At 38.8% G+C, this 20,731-nt stretch overlaps 1 protein-coding gene across 4 annotated transcripts in view; it reads right to left on the bottom strand.

Moving 5' to 3' along the window:
• Nucleotides 1-20,731, bottom strand: part of AKAP7 (A-kinase anchoring protein 7) — an 82,581-nt gene that overhangs the window by 9,992 nt on the left and 51,858 nt on the right. Inside the window, exon 8 of one of the 4 annotated variants that reach the window (XM_041423779.1) lies at nucleotides 18,036-18,152. The exons of the other annotated variants lie outside the window; for them this stretch is intronic. Coding sequence (XP_041279713.1) covers nucleotides 18,076-18,152 — 77 coding nt within the window. The 3' untranslated portion in view covers nucleotides 18,036-18,075. Of the gene's footprint in view, nucleotides 1-18,035; nucleotides 18,153-20,731 lie in introns of those variants that run through there. 4 annotated transcript variants of the gene reach the window in all.

The following is a 20,731-nucleotide window of genomic DNA, read 5'->3' as shown; positions in this document are numbered from 1 at the left end:
CAGTCAAAATAGATGGGTCTAATCCTTTTCCTCCAGAATCTTCCTCTTGAAGAAACTGAACCCACTTCATAAGCTTCTTTTCCAAACCATGAAGTTATGTGGTTTTGAACATATGAGTTGGATTGTTGCTGTCTTTCCTTTCATGGATCAAGTCTATAGAATCTGACCAAATTTGCTAACAGCTTTGGGAAAACTAACAAGACACCCTTAAATCAATTTGAATTGCATTAAAAAACATGCCCTAACATTAAGTACTTATCATGACCTTTGCTATCTGAATCCCCTTTATCTATCATAGATTTTGCCTTAAATAATGTATTTAGTTTTGTTCCTTCTTCCCTCCCTTTTATTTGCTGCCTAACTTCCACTTTAAATGGAAGAGCTGGAATTTGTTATCAGTTTTTAAACTGATATGGTGAGATGTAGCTGTATAAATGTTCACTGCTCTACCACACAAAAGTTTGTAAACCTGAAGCTGACTTTTGATACTTGGAGAGTACTAGTACAATAGAAGTTTAGGCCTCTCTTTAAATGCTCTGGCCTTGAACCCATAAAACCACTGTTTGGGATCTTCTTCAGGATAAACTCTTCCTCAACTTTTATTGGTCTCTAAAAGCCCAAATATACCCACTTGCAAGAACACTGAATCACTGAATCACAGTATGATTTGGTGTGGAAGGGACCTTAAGACTCATCTAGTCCTACCCCTACCCCTTCCAGCGACTGGCCATCCACAGCTTCTCTGGACTCACCACCCTCTTTCAGTTTAAAGCCACTGTCCTTTCACCACATGACCTTGAAAACAGTTCCTCTTGATTTCTGAAGAAAAATATTCCAAAGACAAGAAGCAACAAATTTAGGCATGTGCTTAGTCATAATAAATTGTTCTGTGTCATGGGAGTTTTGATGACCTCAGACATGAAATCAGAATAGCTGTAGATAAAGAGTTAAGAATGCTCAAGGTATGACTACAGCTCACTTAATCTAATTCACAGAAATTTAAAAACTGTTGCTAGAGGATGGCAGAACAAAATCTCTGGATGAAAAAAATCCTGAAACATTACCATACCATAGAACTAAATTTAAGGCAATCAATCCTTCACATGAGAAAACAGACTTTATAATCTAGGGCAAGGCAAAACGGAAAGAATATGAGAGAACAGTACTAATTTTTTTTCCCATCCTATGTTCTTTATGAATAGAGCAAATAACATTTGCTGAGCAAATAATAATTTACTGAACAAGCATCTAATAATCAAAATTAACATTATTCTTGAGTCTGCTTCACCATAAAAATCAAGAATAACTGTGTCCTAACTACTGTTTTTAAACCACTGGACCTTACTTCCATATCCTTCTTATGTTAAATATCAAAGAGTTATAAAAGCATTTTCTTTCTGAAACAACATAAAACTCCTTAAAAACTCCACTTCTCTACCTAACACAATACCTCTTTAATGGGAGCAAATCCCTACAGCTCTAACACTGCATTCTAGGAAAATAACTCCCCCTCCCTTTCTTCCCCCATATTTCTACTTCCTCAAACTCAGTGAGTCAAAGCCTGTTCTAGCAACACTTCAGTGAAATCAATCCAGAAAAATATATCTGCTGTGCTAAAAACTGAATTAATCATCACATTTTTACCAATTTACTCTGTAGTATAATGGATTGCTCATTGCCATGCCTTAAAACTGATGGGTCTCATGTCTTTACATTCCTTTTTCCATTCGCAATTTTTCTCTCTATCTACATAGTATACAGAGTTCAACACCTTCCTCTTTAGCATCTCAATAATTCTAAATCTGTCCCATAACATCAGTAGAAAACTGCTTTTTTATACCAGCTGGTCTTTTGGGCCTTTATTTCTATCATGCTAAACAGCTCTAATTTGGAGTTTCATATATTTTCTTCATCCTCTTATTTTAAAGCAGTATTGTTCTCAGCCTTTCCTCAATTCAAGAGTAAAAGAATAAAGGGTGGATATTCACGCCATAACCAGTTTTTGCATTTCTTTTCACTCTATTCAGACCCAACTGTCTGGTAGTTAAGTTTGCTTTGCCTTTATGTTTTCCATACAGAAAAATTCTCCCATTTCTATATCTGGCTAGAGGGACCAAGAAAAGTTTGTTAAGGATGAGGAGAAGGAAAGAAATGGGCAATGGTTCTCCTCAAGAGCAGATTATGTCATTCATGATTTTGAGATTCCCTGAGACAGGAAAGCACAAACAACAGTTGCTCAGCACGATTCAACACGGTTTGAACTCCAAGAATGCAGGAGTAGCTACACACTGAGGGTTACTGTGTGGGGCATCAGAAGCAGTAACCTAGAGCTTCTGAGAACTGGCCTGTCCTTACAGCCTGGGTGCAGCACCACTGGCATCCACACATTCTGCTGATTTTAACACATATCTTCTTTTTATTCAAAGTCTAATCCTATACTATTTTCTTGTTTTATGCCTTCTTTAAAGGTTATGGTTAAAAAAAGGCAAAGGGAATAAAATGGATCTTTCAAAGTAAAACGATGCACTTCTTTTGGAATGGACATTATTATTATTCACTTGTGCTGAAGCAAGCATTACAGGCAGTGATTCCAAGATCCAGGCTGTATTACACGTGGCCCTTCTTCCAAATGTTTCAGATCAATTGTAGCAGAGAACACACACGCAGTGTATGAATAAGGGCACACAGGTGGGGGTCAACATAAATTAACATCTATGTCATTAAAGGATTATCATCAGAGGATCAACTGCGCTTCAAAACACAAAAAACACTACAGCAAATTCAATTTTAACAGAGAAAGGTAAACCCCAACTTTAGAAGGGGGTTCAATCCCTAGAACTCACCTCATCACAGGTTACAGTTTGTAGAACTGCAAGAGTAAACTCATCATTTTGTGCTGGAAAACCTCACACATTGTATTAATGAGGTGTATGTGAAAAGCAAAAGAGGATGTGAGACAGAAAGAAAGGAAAACCTTTTTGACTGCATTAGGCTATATTAGATGATAATGGATTTTTAAAACAGAAAAAAATGTACATTTGCTGACTGTACTCAGCCATAATAAGTGATACAGAAAACATGGCTGCCCTAATATGTTTTTGCTCAATACTTTTGCTTTGTAATAAAATGAAAGATTGAATAAAATGTCATTTAAAAATTATTGCTAGGCTGTGAAACAGAATAACACAATAATAGACCATAGGGTAAGACAATTTGCCTCTTAGCAAAAGGATACAATCTTTCTAGTGAGTGAAAAGAATTATCCATGTCTGAGGATTTTAACTCACAGGAAACTTAGCAAGTGCCCAGATCAAATTCACCTGAGATTGGCAGATAGTCAAAGGGATAAAGTTAATGATAAAGTTAATGGTGTATTCTGAGATTTGGGGATTAGAATCCAGAGGGAATACCTAGTAAGAAGTGAATTTTTCCTACACCAATTTAGGACAGCAATTCAGGCAGGGTCAAGAGCCTTACAAAAGTCTGGCTGTGTATGCTTACATCAGAACTACAAGTCTTAAAGTACTGACTATTGTACAAGTTTGGCAGTGCCAAATTGGTCATTGGTACAGTGCATTTCTAGCTATTTAAACAGTTCTAATTCTAAGGCTCAAGAACAGCCTGCACCCAGTTCATTTTTAAGACTATTTAAAACCTCATGCTCCACAGAATTATAGAATGCTTAGGGTTGGAAGAGACCTTAAAGACCATCTAGTAATAAGCCTTCTGCCACAGGCAGAGACATCATGATAACTTACATTGCATATACAACCATACACCTCAAATTCTTCTAAATCCCAATCTCTTCTGTCTGTTCTCCAGCTTCTCGACACTTATGGAAACAGGACCACTCATGTTTAAGGAATGGCAAAATGATTTGGCATAAAACATTATTAAGCCATCAGTAATCAGTGCTGAACAAGGCATCAGTACGCCTTGTTATGATACTTTTCAAGTTATCTTATTTTCCACTTTGCCTATAATTTCACAACTAATAACAGACCAATGTCATCTAAAGGACAACCCCTCACTCGACCAAGGACCTGTTGTTTGTCTTGCCTTCTTTGTTTGTCTGCCTTAATCTCAAAATCTTGGTCACAACATTACAAAATGTAGACTCTCTGCAGCCCAGCATCTGTCACTGACAGGAAGCTTTCCCTGAAATATATACAAAATGTTCTCTCTTGTTCTTATTTTGCATGATGCAATAGAAGTAATCCCATGCTATCCTAACAGTTGCTTAATCATGTTAACCAGTTCCTCCTCCTGCCTTCTGCCTTTGTAGCTTTTTTGTCCCCCAAAACTAGCTAGCTCCTGCTCTCAGAGCTCCCCAACATGTAGCTCTGCAGCTCCCCAGGCATTTTCTGAAGCACAGCCTGGGCTTCTTCTTCATGATTCAAGAATTATATTCTTTTGGAAACTCAGTACTTCCTCCAAACATCTATTTCCTCTGCTCTATGAGCTTCTTGAGCTTCTAGGACAAAAGTTACTCTCATCTTCCCAGGGCAGATTTAGCTAGCACTGCATGCATGCCATTTCTGCTAAAAGGTTATAGGCCTGGTGTCACACAACCTTGCTGGATGGGAAAAGAGGCAGATTTTGGGGATTGTTTTCTCCTTCCCAGAAGCGAACCTTTCCACAGATGAAATCTGTTTTCACCCCTTTTTGAAAGAGGACTAAGTACAGCTTCCTGATCATTCCAGGCCAGTATAGAAATGTCAAAATTGAGAGTCTGATTATTAGTCCATATTCAAGTTTCTAGAGACCTTTAATGAAACAAAATAACTCATTTTCTCTTTCTTAATTATATGGCATCTTTAATGGAGGCTGTGCAGACCAATTTTGTAATTTTTTTTAAAAAAATAATTTTTTAATGGTTTCTGGAATTGAGGTTAGAACTTGCCTGCCTGCTTCCAGGAATACCACTCTCCATTAACAAATAAAGCCTTCACTTACCTAGCATTAAGCATCACAAATCAGACAGTACAAAGGGAAAAAAGTACATTTAAAATATCAGCTTAGGAAGAAGTAGACAACTACCACATTTTGGTTGTGTAACACTTTCCCACTCTCAAGTGTGGCTATTCTATTTCTGTAATACATGTTTTATCCATATGCTACAATTTCTACATCGTGAGTGGCTCCACTCTAAGCTCACAGGGATTAGGTTACAATTGGACTTGTCATATAGCAAGACAGGAGTTTCTAAATTGAAGGAGTAGCTGTTCACATATACTAACAGAGAATGGTATTTCATCTTTAGCATGTTGCAGTTTCTATTTGGCCGTAATATCGATTTGCTTATGGATCACTTTTGAACAGAGCAGGAAAATTCAGCTTGGGTTCTCTGCTGACATTAGACAAACACAGTACCATGAAAAGTGTCTCTGAAACCTGGCGTTTCATGCAGAGGCACCTGCCTGTGTTTACACAGGTGAGCTCTAAAATGCCAGTACTTGTTGTCTCTAAGGCCAGTTAGCACAGAGCAACTCAGGTCCATCCCAACCAGCTCTGCAGGCTTCTGAAATGCTGTGGCTGTATCCAAACTGCCTGCTGGGAAAGGATTTGGGTTGGTGTTAACTCCTAACCAGTGCCCAGGAGTTTCTGCAGCATGTTTGCCAGGCCCAGAACTATGCCAGGGTGGTGGCATGGGCAAGGCAGTCCCAGTGTCCAGGTACAGCCTCAGGCACCCTGGCATGCAGTGCACTGGAGTCCAAGGCACCCAGAGCAGTCACAGAGCTGGGCTGTGCCTGTAGGTAGCAAAACTGGGAAGTACATTGAGCCAAATTCTGCATTTGTGGAACAGTTACTTCTGTGGATTTCTCCTGGCAGAGGTTTTGAATCAAAACTCCAAAGCAGCCCAGCACAAATGAAAACAGAAGTATGAACTAAGAACAATTTCAGAGAGTAATGCAGTAGTAGCTAGAGTAACATGTATGCCAGAGGACAGGATTGGCTCCTGACTCCAGTAAAGCTGTGGGAACAACAGAATTTCCATTTCCTCATTTACTACAATGAAATCTGACTGCTGTATTTCTGATTTAACCTGCAGAAGTAAGGAAATGGAAAAGCAAAATTCATAAATCTAAACATTTAGACCTTGCAATGCTTTTTACTTTTCAGGGCAGGCCTTACAGCACTTCAGAAAACCGTGCAAAACTCCTTCTGCTGTTTGGTGTGTAAAGAGTGGCACAATTTGTATAGTGAATAGACAGAGGCACTGTGCCAGAGTACACACAAATCTCATCAAACTGAGACAGGAGCATGCAACAATGAATGAGAGAAATAGTACTTCCATAATACAGAATAAGGTATTTGGATATTGTTCACTGGGAATGCAGGCAGCTTTTAATATTATTTGATAGCAATGACCTGTAATTTACCCTCTGAAAATCAATAAAAACATAATGCTCTAGCCTTTGCTTATTCAAATGTATCTAGAGTAAACAGAGCTCCTCTGAGAATCCAGTCTTCCTTTTGCTGCGGCAATGGAGTTGCTAAGATAATCTTTAAATCATTTTAACAGCTTAGAAGACTGAATATATCATATCTAGCTGTATATGGGGTGGATACCAAACATATTTTCCACTAATGAGCAGTAATGTTTAACCTGCATACTTATAGAAGTATGAGAAATCCATTACACTTTCTCAAGTGGAACATCTGCATACAGGACTATCAGGGAAATTACGCTCTTTCATTCACCCACGACACGTTTATGGATGTTTACTTTTTCCTTTTGGCCTTTATTTTTCTTTTTAAACCCAAAAAGAATATGGGATAGCAGCAGACACATTGCTTTGAAAAACAAGGATAAATGCAGATTTAAAAGTGATCATCTAATTTTCTTTCCAGGCTCACTCTCTCTTAAAGAAATCATGTTGGAAATCTCCTGCAAGAGCCAAGACAGCAGATTACTAGTCTGATTTTTAATGCCCAAGGCTGCACAAACAGCATTTTAACCCAGGCTCCTTCCTTTGCTACATATATATACTTAGCAAGAGGATTCCAGATGGAGTTGGCAATTTGTTGTCTTGCCATCTGAACCAATCTTTCTGATATTATTTATAGAAGGTCTGCTTTTAAATGGGCTGGCTGATACTCTCATCCATCTCGCCGCAGCTCTGGACTCCAGGGGCTGCCAGTGGACTGTCACAGCCACGACACTTGGCAGGCCAGGTCCTTGGTTGGTATAAATCAGCACTATTCCTGCCTACTGCTGCTAAGGGTTTCACTTGACATTTTCAGTACTGCTTGATTCATGCCCCAGTTAATGTTTCACTTTCATGGTTTTACTTGCATGTTTAGCAAAAATCCTTAAGCACTCTTAGCTTGTTTCTAATTGAATATTTCAGTTGAAGCATCAGTTTAGACAGCTTTCAAGCACTGCAGTACCAAATGGTGTATTATTATTGAAATTATTTTAAATTAATATAAAAATTATTAAAATTAACAATTCTGTTACAGGACATCAAAAATTTTTCTGAGGTTTTACCACTACCAGAAAAATTACCTGTGTATTTTTATTATGCAGAAATAAATGTTCTGGGCAAAAGCAACATGTATTCTTATTTGTTACAGTGCAAATTGATGGACAATAGTTAACTGTCAGTTATTACCCATTTATAAAAGCTGAAAAGTAATTAATCATTACAGTATATTTAAAAAGAGTTATTAATTTCTATTCAAGCTTTTTGTCTAACTTTATGCTGGAGATTTACAAAACAAACTAATTGCATTTGAAAGATTTAGCCCCATGAGAAATTGCATTCACTACTCTTTGGTCTGTTTGGCTTTTTGAACCAAGAAGCAGCACAGTTTAGAATTTTAAATGCAACTTTCAGCTGTAATCTGCCACTGCAGCTGGTGGCCCACAGTAATGCTCAGGGCTATTTGAGTGTGATTGCAGCAGAATTTGCACATATTCCAGATCATCATAAAGCTTCTTTCTTCTGACTGCCAATGGAGTGTTTGGATATATTTTTGTGCCTTTTTCCCCCCCCTTACAGGGCAAGGAAATTACCTATGGTTGATGGAATTTTAACTGATATCTATATAACCTAAGAAATACAGGACTCAGCTCTACATCTATTGAAGCCTTCTGTCTCCCCAAACTTTTGTCAATCAATTTAAACTGATGTAGCATCAGTATGCTCAGTAAGAAGTTTAAGAAAATACTACTGTTCCTTTGGAATCTGCTGGTTTTATTCATGTGTTTTTTTGAATGAAATACTTTCCAGAAACAATGAACAAAATGTCTGGCTAATGTCATGGTTAGAAACTTCTCCACATAAGCAACTTTCCAGTGCTTTACTTCTCTACATAGATTGTCTGACCTTGTAGCCAAGTGTACTAAAATATAATTTGGCCATAAATTTTAAAATAGAGAGCAAAATCAAGAAAACAAATCACAGAAATAATTAATTGCATCAGTGTGCAGTAAAATAAATATTTTAAGGAAGGCCCTTTTGCTTGACAGAGGATTATTTTTTCTTTCCTTTACAGTACCATACATGCAACAGCAGCAATACTGCACGGTATTCATCATCACCACTTACTGTGTTTTATTTCCACTCAGAAAACTGCATAACCATAGTATAATAATGCAACCACAATCCCCTCAAGCAGCAGCCCCTGTCAGCCTGACAAGCGTGCTGACTAGTTCCAGCAGTGGTGACCTTTGTATGGACTCACTGGGATCACAGGCTGGCTTCCCATATCAGCAAAGAAGCCTTCAGCTGTAAGCAAAACAGTTTTAATGTTGTCTCTCATCTTCGCTCAATGAGAAGTCCCATAACAGAGTTATCCACTGCAGTACTAATAGGACGAAACAGTGATTACCTAAAAAATCCACAGATGGCTCATACAATGCCCTTCACAGCAGAAAAGCTTGCATCAGTTTTTAAATTTTCTTTTATGTCTCCTAATATTTTCTGACCAGCATTAACTAACAATCATTTCTCTGTCAATAAACTCATTTCTGAATTATAGCTTTGCAGATCAGAAGAGAATGGGAAAGCACACAAATATGAAGATAACCTTCCTGTGAAACACAAGCATGATAAATGCTACAGGACCTTGGAAGTTGGCCAACCAATGAGAAGTACAGGACTTTACCCTGCGGAGCAGCAGCCATACGAGGCAATACAACTGGGAGGGGTGGCAGAAGGGAGATACAGAGCTTTGCCCTTCCAACTGTTTTTGCTGCAGTTTCTGAAAAGCACTCAGCTACAACTAGGCAGGTCTTCCTTGTTTTCTCCATCTGAGTCCAGGTTAGGTAGAGAGACACTGTTTCACTATCCTGAGACTACTACACTTAGCAGAAAGGCTGACCCATCTGACATCTACATGATTTAATGTTTGATCCATATGTACCAACGGATCAATCTGCACAGAGGCAGAACTTGTTACTTTAAACATAGTAAAAACCCTTTCATTACACCAAGGGAGCAGCATACTCTGTTTGAGAAAGATGTCATAATCAGCTTTTCTGGTCAATGTCTCCTCTTTCCACTCTGCTAGCTAGTCCTTTCCACATGCATCAGAAGCTTCAACTCCTTGTCACTTCAGCATGGTCTGCTGGCAATAGGGAGCACCTCCATGTGTGCACATGTTCACAAGGTACAGTTCCAGAGGTACTGACAGTAAAGTAATAGTAGCATGTGAAGGGAAGACAGAGCACTTGGCCTCAATGTAGAAAGTAAATACAATTTCAATAACGTAGAAGGAATCTATGTAAATACTTCTGCACAATATGATGTGTCACCTGACAGCCAAAAAGGTACTTATTTTTTCCACCTATGCAGAGTGACGGTTTGGCAATTAAACTGAAGGTAAGATAGCCCTTGAACACTTAAGCTAACAGACAGTCCAGATACAACACACAGTAGCAAAGTGCCCACAAAAACATCCTAGATGGAAGCTGAAAGATCTTAACCAGACATTTTCTCCCACTGGCATCAGTGGAAGACAGGAAACAGTGTACTACAATGAGAATGGCTGCACAGTTACCTGGGCAGTTCTCATCTTGCTACACAGCCACAATTCACTGGAGACTGGTTCTCTGCTGACACACTTTTTATGAAAAGCGAACATTAAAGTTCATTAAAGTTCCAACTCCATCAACATGGAGCCAATTTTAGTGACCTCATCTCCATTTCAAAGTCTCTCATCAGGGTCTTCTGAATTCAAGTACTTTTTTTTTTTCCTTCTCCTCTCTTACTGGGATCAAGAGAAGTGTTGGTACCTGTCCCATCTAGCTAATCCTGCTCTTCTACTTTCTACAGCTGAAATGAAATGAAATGAAATCTCCTCCTATCTTCTCATGAGTTAATCTTCAAGTCCTTTAATACAAACAGGTTTAGTTAAGACTTTTCCTGAAATTTCTCAGCATAGTGTAGTTATGGACCACTGTGGCCAACAGTACTCCAAATAAGGCCTTCAGCCCCACATACATCCTCGTTTTATACATAAGTGTATATTATATAAGGATTAGAGTTTTAGGAGAATTTACAATGTTCAGTATTTTAGAACAGCTGCAAATTAACCTCAACACTTTTTACTTATGAACCACAGAACTCCTTGACTTTGCTCATGTTTCCTTTCAGGAAAAGAAGCAGTTCTGTCATACCCCTAAATAAATTATGTAATAAACACTTCTGCTTTTTCCCGCCATCAGTAACATAACCTAATCACAAGGCAATCACATTTGACTTGATCCATCTCCAGGATTTCTAGTTCCAATTTATTTTACACAAAACATCCTATCAGGTGGAAGGGAGCCCAAATTTGCAGTGTGATAGATTATAGAGCAAGACAGTCTGCTGCATACTTGTGAAATAGTAAAACACAGTGCATTTGAAAAAAAAACAAAACAATTCAATGTTTCAAAATTACTTATATCCTAATAAAAATTGGTACAAAAATTAAATTAAATTTAATTTCTTTCCACAGACTATATATGCTGGTGGGATTTAAATTTGGGCTTACATACGTCCATATCAAACACAAAGGGAGAAAAAAAATTAAATTCCACTTTTCAGTTAAAGTCAAATGCCACCTAAAATTACTATAGATCAGACACAGAAGAAAATTCAGCAATATGGGTTCATATAATGTAGGACTATTTTCAAAATGTAGTTATTAATTAACCCCAAATATGTTGAGACATTTTAATTTCAAGGAGGATTGCCTAAGACATATGGAAACATCCAAAACAATTTTTAAAACTTCCCAATTTCACAGTCACCAGTATTTTTACCCTCTTTACTTCAAGATTACTATATTCTTCATTCTTGAGGCCACAAAAAGGCATCCACTTTTGATGGCTTTCTTAAATATCATTACTCTGATTTAAGAGCCTGTCCTTCTATCATCCACCCCCTTGATACCTCTTTGCAGTGAAAGTGAACTTAACACCTTATTTTCGCTCCTAGATTTTTTTTAAAATCTCTCTTTATCTTCACTAGTGTGAAGATAATAAGTGTTCTCTTAGCAATCTAGCTGCATTACTGAGAGATTATATTTGACAGCCACTGTCAGGCCCAAGAATGGACATACATGTAAGATACTGATGATTCTACTGACATTTATGGCAGTCTTCAGGCCCTGGTTGGGCTTGTTGCCTTGGTCATCAAGTCTAATGTTGGTGAGGATGAAGGCTTGTGAAACTTTCAACTTTGACATGGTAAGTATTGAATACTTAGTTTTGGTTTAGACTGTTAAATTTTCTTTCTTTTCTTCCCATAGAGAATGGAAACAATGTTAGCAATCTAATAACAGGCATTGTGAAGTTCTATGAGAGAAGAAGACAAACAACACCTAGTTGTTATTCAAAATGTCATTTCAAGGAATGCACCTTTCCTTCAAATTGTTTGTTTTTTTCACCCACATCATGCACCTCTTTGTGTGTATCTCGTGTGAATGTATGTGTAGGAGTGAAGAAACAACATCACACAGGGAGATTGGCAGGACAGAATATAAGCACTAGAGAATGAGTATAAATAGGACTCACCAACCTCAGCTGATGAGCGTGTTTTCACATTTCAGGAAGAAGAAGGGAAAAGAATAGTGTCTTTATAGTATCACAGCAGGTATCACTTTGAGCAAGTAAGAGTTAAAACCTCACAAAACAGAAGTGAGAAGGAGACAACGGCAGGACAGGGAGCAATCAGTATTGGACAACCTGGCAAATGTACAAGGCCTGCTTAACAACAGGGATTGACTTACTATTTGTGGTAGGCAAACCTGTCCTGTCTCTCATGACAGAAAGCCAGACAATGCAACTTTTGTACTACAGCTACGTAAACGCAAACCAAATCACAACTTACACCAAACTGCAAATTTGACCAAGTAATTGATTTGCAAAAGTAACTTTCAGTATTTTCAAAATCAATTTAAGACTTCAATAAAGTAGTTGCATTCTCTTCACTGAACTTTGATACAGCTGAGTAATTTTTGGTCAGGTCCAAAGATCTGGACTGCATATTGCTGGCCTGCCTGTGTGTTAGAACTTGCCAGCTTGCTTGGTTCCTCTGTACAGGCTACACTGTCCCAGGTCCTGTGTTTATTTACTCATTTCCACAACTATTTACCCACTCTAGTTCAATGTGCACTATGAGTATTAACATATAAGAATAAAATCATAGAATAGTTTGGGTTGGAAGGGGCCTTAAAGATCATCTAGTTCCTGCCATGGGCAGGGACACCTTTCATTAGACCAAGTTGTTCTAAGCCCCATCCAAACTGACCTTGAACATTTCCAGGGAAGGAGCATCCACAGTTACTCTGGGTAACATGTGCCAATGCCCCATCACTGTCACAATAAAGAATTTCTTCTTAATATCTGATCTAAATCTATGCTCTTTCAGGTGAAGCCATTCCCTCTAGTTCTGGCACTACATGCCCTTGTAAAAGGTTTCTCTCCATCTTTCTTGTAGGCCCCTTCAGGTACCAGAAGGCCACAGTAAGTTCACACCAAAGATATCTCTTCTCCAGGCTGAACCCCAATTCTCTCAGCCTTTCCTCATAGGACAGGTTCCATCTCTCTCATCATCTTGGTGGCCTCCTCTGGATTCATTCCAGCAGGTCTATGTCCTTCCTGTGCTGGGACCCCAGAGCTGGATGCAGCACTGCAGATGGGGTCTCACCAGAGCAGAGGGACAGAATCCCTCACCCTGCTGGCCACGCTGCTTTGGATGCAGCCCAGGATACAGCTGGATGTCTGGGCTGTGAGTGCACGTGGCTGGGTCATGTCCAGCCTCTCACCCACCAGCACCCCCAAGTCCTTCTCAGCAGGGCTGCTCTCATTCTGTTTATAATAGCTATTAAACAACAAATTGTTAAATATCATTAAATTATAACATGCAAAAGTGCTCACACTGCTATCCTGTGCCCTTTTAAGTTAAGATCACATTTTTTAGAGTGCAAATAAATTTCATATTCTATTTTGATTTTATGAACAGCCTTATTTCATATCAGTAATTGTATAATATGGGAATTTTGTATGCATTCAATATTAACAGCCTTTTAAAACAATTTCTGGCCAGTACAGCAAAGTCTCTGTTCCTTGGTTTCCCATCAAGTAGCAAATGGGCTACCACATACACAGCTATAATGACGTATAACAAAGCTTATTTTGTGAAGTGTTTTCTTTTATGTCAGATTAAAAAGTGTCATGCTGTGAAGTTAAAACAAACAACTTTAGACCAGAAATGAACTTACAATTGGATGATTGCAAAAAGCAGTTAAACATCATTTGAGACTATTTCCAAAATGAAAAAAACACTTATTGAGCATTGACATAAGCAAACCAATACAAGGTCTAACTACAGGATTATTATGCAGGCAATTCCTTCATGATCTCAGAAATATAAAGAATTAACTGTTAGACTAAACACTAATCTTTATTTTAAATATACACTCTTTGAAAAGCTCCTCTTTGAACATAGCGAGCCAAGTTTTGAAACTGCAACCAACTTCACTGGAACGTAACATGCTGAATTAAGTGTTCCTATCCTTGTAGAAAGCTCTCTCTGCCTTACAGTGGTTACATGACCATTCACTAACACAACAGAAAGAACAGGTTGTGAAGGTCCTACATGTCTAAGTTTTAACAGTTTCTACTCACGCTTTACTTGTGTCTATCACTACAATCAGTGGTGAGAAGAGATACTTTTTTCCTTTCCTTCACTGCAGAATAACTGAGATCTACCTAGATCTGGGAGATGATTTCTACCAAGTGTAGCAGAAAAACTGTTTACTAAGACAATATTCAGTAAATGAAATTGTATTGGTAGGCATGACTAGTAAGATTCTTTACAAAAAACATGTTTAAGCCATAAAGCGTCTTGCCAAAAGATAGTACAGATATTAAAAATTTCTGTGGATTCAAAAGGAGACTGGAAAAAAATAATTAAAGACTCATGATTATCAAGGATGCTACCCTGCTTCACAAAGTCCACAAACCACAAACCTTGAACTGCTGCAGCATTAGAGCTCAGTTTTGAGGGAACACCTTTACACACCTGCCCTGTTTAAATGGCTTTAACATATATTAGGCATGCATTAGGAAGACAGATCCTAAATCTGGTCCAGACAACCACTCTTATGATCTTACCATAACCACAAAACTTGGCTAAATATTTTCTATGGCTATACCTAAATTTGAAGAGAATAGAAAGAGATGTGAAATACCTAACTGTGTGTGGATACAAGATGTAAGCAAATGGCTGTTAAAACTTAATAATACAACTCAGCATCCACTTGTCAGCACTTTGGTGTATTTCAGTCATAAGCATCTATTAATTTCTAAGGTAAAATAGGTTAATTTTTTTTAACAATGTAGATTGAGTCGAAGCTAAATTCAATTCACACTTGCTGTGACATAGATCTAAACTCAACTTTTAAAAAGCACACCATGAAAGCACTGGGCTTTCACCTCACTCAACACAATGATGTACAATGCAACAGTACCAGACAATAAATTACAACACTTTTTGAAATTATGCTTTACAGGAAATGAAAAAAAATCCTTACTGCATAAGGAACAAACCTTCAGCAATTCAATAACTGGCTGAGTTCACTTGAGTCACTTCAGCTAAAACAAAACTTATAGGAAAACCATAATGAAGTTCATACATTTTCATTTTCACTGCAACTGAAATGAGTCAAGTAGCACAGTGAGCTGCTGTTTACTGCACGTGTTTGCACCTTTATAATGTACTTTTTGTTTGTCATGTACCACAGCCTCATGATTGTCATTTGTGCCTGCATGTTTCCTAACCAGGATAATTTAGTAATAAAAAGCCTGGGTTAATTTCTAAACACAATAAGTTTAGAGGTCACCATGATAATACGATAAGAAGAGGAAAATCGGATGTGAGACACATTCCCTTCTGCCTGTTCCTCATGGCCAGCTTCAAACTGCCTCTCTGGCTGGGGCCACGCTAGATGTCCAGCAGTGCTTCCTCCCAGCGCACAGAGAGAGAAACAGATGTGGCAGAAGACAGGAAGGGAGGCCAGATGAAAGGAAAGCAATTTCCCTTCTCTCCCTTTTCTTCAGTAAGTGCTGAATGAAGGGAAAAACCAATCACGTTCACGATGCTCATCCTATACTTCCTGCCTCTTTCCCTTTTTAAGATCGCTCAGTCGTGTTACTCCCCCAGGAACACTGATAAAACAGTGCCACATCTACTTTTTTCTCCTCATTTCAGACACCACCTTCTTACCTCACCCATAACTAGATCTCCTTGCTTCAGATTCCCCTCATGCTATAAATATCAATTTCTTTCTTTCCACATTCTCAAGGGGTTATGCCACACCTTTCAGCTGCTACATGCCAAAAGCAGACATCCTTCAAACACCTTCGTGACGTTGCACATACATAAGGACATCTCCTGAATTATTTTTTGATTACACACAGTTTGAGGTAATGCTGTGCTAAATGTTATATTCAGTGCATGTTCTAGTCACTCACAAGAGCACATTCAAAGAAAGCTGGTGCTTGACAGGTGATGTCAGAAGAAAAGTTAAAAAGCAGTGAAGTGAGGGGACTGAGAGAAGCAGGATGCAGAATATAGTGCTTTTCTCTTTCTCTTGCTTTCTGTCAACAGAACAATTAAAAAAACTCGATTTGTATTTGTTGTCTATCTTCACCCATTCACATATTAGAAGTGAGATGTGCTACTTACTTGCTCTTCATATAAAGACACTCTGTACTGGCTAGATGAAAAAATAGTTTCAAAATATAAAATGTTCCTAGTCATCTCCCCAGTACAAAATTTGTAACATTTACCCTCATACCATTACCTGGGAAGGAAAAATATTTTAAAATAACTGCCAACTCATCTTCTTGAGGCTGTTTTCTAGATTCTTGCACCACTGGTAGACACATTTATTGTTTAATTGATGGTATAAACTCCCACTTTATTTATGCCTAGACAGCTTCCTGAGAAACAAGAATGGAATATAAACCAGATTAGAAAACTGGATTTTCTAGCCTACAGCTAATGAATTATGTGAATTTAGTTAAAACTGATTTCAGACACAATGTGACAGAAATTTGGCTGCATCTTCTAGAAGAAAGGTTGAAAGTATTTCACTGAGCAAGAAGTCAAGAGTAAATATTTTATTGTGTAACCAAATTTAGGACAAACATCATTTTCAGCACAGAATTTAACAGAAACAACATTCCAGTCAAATTAGCTAGCTTGACTCAGTACACCAAAGGATAAAGAGATCAGTATTGCTCCCTCTGATTCAACTTATATTTACTCAACTGACAGCAAAACCGACACTACCAGATCCATCCATAGTGTGATTGTTCCTTCACTTGGTCATCTTAAAACTGCACATCCAACCAACACCCAAACAGAAATCCTTTGTCATCTGTCAACACTGACATCAACAAAATCTCCATTCTTTCTATCTGTCGCTAATGAGTTTTAACATCAACATGCACATGTTTATAACATCAAAATCTTCTCATCCCTCGCTCTAAACTGCACTTGCCAAAAAGGAAAATCAAAATACTCACTTCGGCTACATTTGCTTGCAGAAATGGACTGACAGAATGCTCATGAACAAAATTAGATCTGATCACTTATCTCTATTAGAAAGAAATCTTCATCTACCTGGTGAAAATATTGCTTCATTTTTCTCAAGCCCTTCTCTAAAAAGCAATCAGTTAATTTTCCAGAAGGAAAAACCCCGCAGGAATGCTCCCGCAGCTCCCTCCCCGCGGCGGCAGCAGCCAGCGCCGCGCACTTACTGATCTTCTCCTCCCCTCTGGAGAAGGGAAAGCAGCAGAGCTGGCCCATGGCACCGGCCGCCTCAGCCTCTCCCTCGTCCTCTCTGCTTGCACCTTAAGCAAAACCTGCAAGTCGGGCGGCGGTCCGTGCAAAAACTGCTTATTCCGCCCGGGAAGCGAGCGGGAGACGGGGACCCAGCGGCGGCCCCGCCCCGCCCCGCCCCCGGCAAGGCAGCGCCAGCCCCCGCCCAGCCTCAGCCCAAATCCCAGTCCCAGCACCAGCCACAATCCCAACCCCAGCCCCAATCCCAACCCCAGCCCCAATCCCAACCCCAGCCCCAGTGCCAGCCCAGCGCCAGCGCCAGCCCCAGCCCGCGGGGCTAGGGATCACTGGCATGCTGCACCTGTCTGCCTAGCATCCCATCTGCTTAAAGACAGATCTTCCCTTTCCCGTCCTGACGTTTCGGGAGGGATGGGCGCTAGAAAATACAGGCACAGGTTTAAATACGGCACCGGCCGGTGGGGCTGAGTGCCCCTGCCAGCACTGCTCCCCTCCGCCCCACAGCCGAGTGCTGGGAAATGGGAGAAAATATAGTTAAGGACATATGACGTCTATATGTATTAGTATTTATAGTTAATATATGGGCTCTCTTTCCCCCCCATAAAAAAACATGAAGTTACAAGATTAAGGAAGGAAGAAAGCAAGCTGCTCAAGCAGGAGGAGCGGCACAGCAGCCCTAGCCTGAGATGCTGAGAAACAAACGGGGATCATGGCTCTGGGTGTGGTGGGGATTTGCCGACTTCAGAAGGAATAGAGCCGATCACCTTCACTCCAGTCCTCCTTTCTCAACACGGTGTGTACTGCAAGTGCCGGTGATGAAAGTCACCCGATAGATGTATTTGACTAAAAATAAAAATTAATCAAAGGCAGTCCTACGAGGATTAGTATTAGTCCAAACATTACTCAACACAGTCATTATTAACTTGAAAGTAAATAAATGATAAAACACCTAAGAGTGAAAGTTTGGCACACACACTGTGAGAAAGGACAGTGAATGAGCATAGCCTGTAGAGCTTTGGCAAAACTGAGTCTATTCTGCCAAACAGTCAGTCAGTAAATGTCACTCAGTAAAAACAAATGAAAAGACACACAATTTGTTTAAGTATTCTCCCACTCACCAGAACCAAAACCACCCAGCTTTCTACTTATTTTGTCCTGCGGTTCCTTTAATTTAAAGGAATTAAACATTACTGGGGTGATCATGCTATTGGCTATCAAAGCATCTTTGCAGCATAAGTCTATGTGAATATCCCAGCTTTTGCTGCAATTAGCTGTCAGCACAAGCTGTTCTGTTAAACAACAAGGAATGTACATGACATGTGGCTGAGAAGCAGCTCTCTGGTGTCCAATAAACTTGTATTGAAGCGTGACCCATGGTCAGCCATTCATAATGACAAAATTCCCTGATGCCCTATGGCTCTTAAGCTCATACTGCAATTTTTGCTTCATTGTGGGAATTAATAAAATATCTCCCTCTTCTGTCTGGATGTGTTTTTCTGCCAACACGTAGATATTTAATATTTCAAGATTTCTACATCTGATTAGTTTACCAGAAATTTGCTAACAACTTTTAAAGTTAATGTTGTAATGGGCAGATAACACACATGTACACACATAAGCAAAACATGATCCCACAGATCTTCTATCCTTCGGCTAATAATGAAGGAATGCAGGAATACATAGAAATTGTGGGATTACAGACTAGAAACTCTGCACACTGTCCTGACATAGAGTTCCATTTTCTTCCCTGTAGCTGGTACAGTGCTGTGTTTTGGATTTAGGATGAGAACAATGTTGGTAACACACTGATGTTTTAGTTGTTGCTAAGCAGTGTTCACTCTAATTCAAGGATTTTTCAGTTTCCTGTGCTCTGCCAGTGAGCAGGTGTACAAAAAGTTGGGAGGGAGTGCAGCCAGGACAGCTGACCTGAACTGGCCAAAGAGATATTGCAAACTGTAGAATGTTGTGCCCTGTATCTGAAGCAGGAGTTCGCTGGGAGGCACCAATAGCTGCTTGGAGACAGGCAGACAAACCATTTGTCAGTGGGTTTTAATATTCTCCTTTTGTATTATTATTATTATTATTTATTGTTATCATCATCAACAACAACTACTTTATTTCCATTATTAAACTGTTTCTATCTCAACCCACAGCTTTTAATTTTTTTCTGCTGCTTGTCCCCATCCTACCGTGGGTGGGGGTGGACAGGGAGTGAGTGAGCAGCTGTGTGGTACTTAGTTGCTGGCTGGAGTTAAACCACAAAATAATTTCCTGTCCAGGAGATCCAGGAAAACCACGGTGTTTCATTGAGAGATCATCCATGTGCACTTGAAGGACCAGCCTTTCATCACTGCAGTCAATTTGCTTTTGAAAGTAATTTTTTCTACATTCAGAAAGTAAAAATAAATCAGAAGAAACCAAATCCACAATTACTTTCCATTTAAAGACCTAATCTTGCACCTAATATCTCCTTTGGTAATACCTGCAGTCACTGACACTTGAGCGCCATTACAGACAGCCAGTGACAGCAATGGTTCTTAACATTTGATATTAATATGAAGGATGTTACGGCATGCAAGTGTCTCCTCGTGACTTTGATGAAATAAAACCTAAGGCTCAGATTACTTTGTTATTATTATTGTTTATATTATAAAGACTAATACTTACATATGAGCAAAGATTTCAGGTACCACACAGGTGAAGATATGAATTCCGCTACTATTAATCTGAACTTTTTAAACCCTCTAGTTCATATTACATATTACATGCTTTCCATAAAGCCAATAATTAAACCAGTGGCAGAAGTTCTTAATGAAAATGTCTACTACTTCACATTCAAACCACTATTTGATTCAATAAATTATATGTTTGTTTTCCCAAAAGTAAGAATCTCAGACAGGAAAATCCTATGAATATTTCTTATTTTTTATAGATATAAGTCAGTTTATCTCAGAAGAACAAGTGTAGTAATTTAGCATATTTTTAAAGCATGGTTTTTCATAAAATTAGAATTGTCTTTAAACTACATAATATTAAAAAACTAAATGTATAAGGCTGGTAGGTGGTAATTTTTATTCTTTTCCATTACTACTCTGTTATTAACAATAATTAGATCATCTACTGTTTAAAGAATTATTATCTTCCAGTAGCAGAAATAAAAAATCAGGACAGTATACATGTTTTTAAAGTAACTATAACAATTTTTACATTCTATATTCAATGAAATTCCTTTGAGCTATGTAGTTACCTCACCTGAGGAGATGCTGTCAGCCTAACCCAGAGCAAAAAGAAAAGAACATGACCCATATTCTACAACATAAATGAATTAAACATGAATACTAGAGGGCATAAATGAAGACAGTCATCTAAGCATGGAAAAAGTATTTCTAAGAGTGAGCAGTATCTTCTATTCAGTTCAGGAT

This window comes from Onychostruthus taczanowskii, unplaced genomic scaffold (genome assembly GCF_017590055.1).
Source record: "Onychostruthus taczanowskii isolate IOZ18803 unplaced genomic scaffold, ASM1759005v1 scaffold8, whole genome shotgun sequence".
NCBI classification, from domain to species: Eukaryota; Metazoa; Chordata; class Aves; order Passeriformes; family Passeridae; genus Onychostruthus; species Onychostruthus taczanowskii.
The sequence above is the reverse complement of the archived record's forward strand: the minus strand, read 5'-3'. Positions and strand labels throughout refer to the sequence as shown.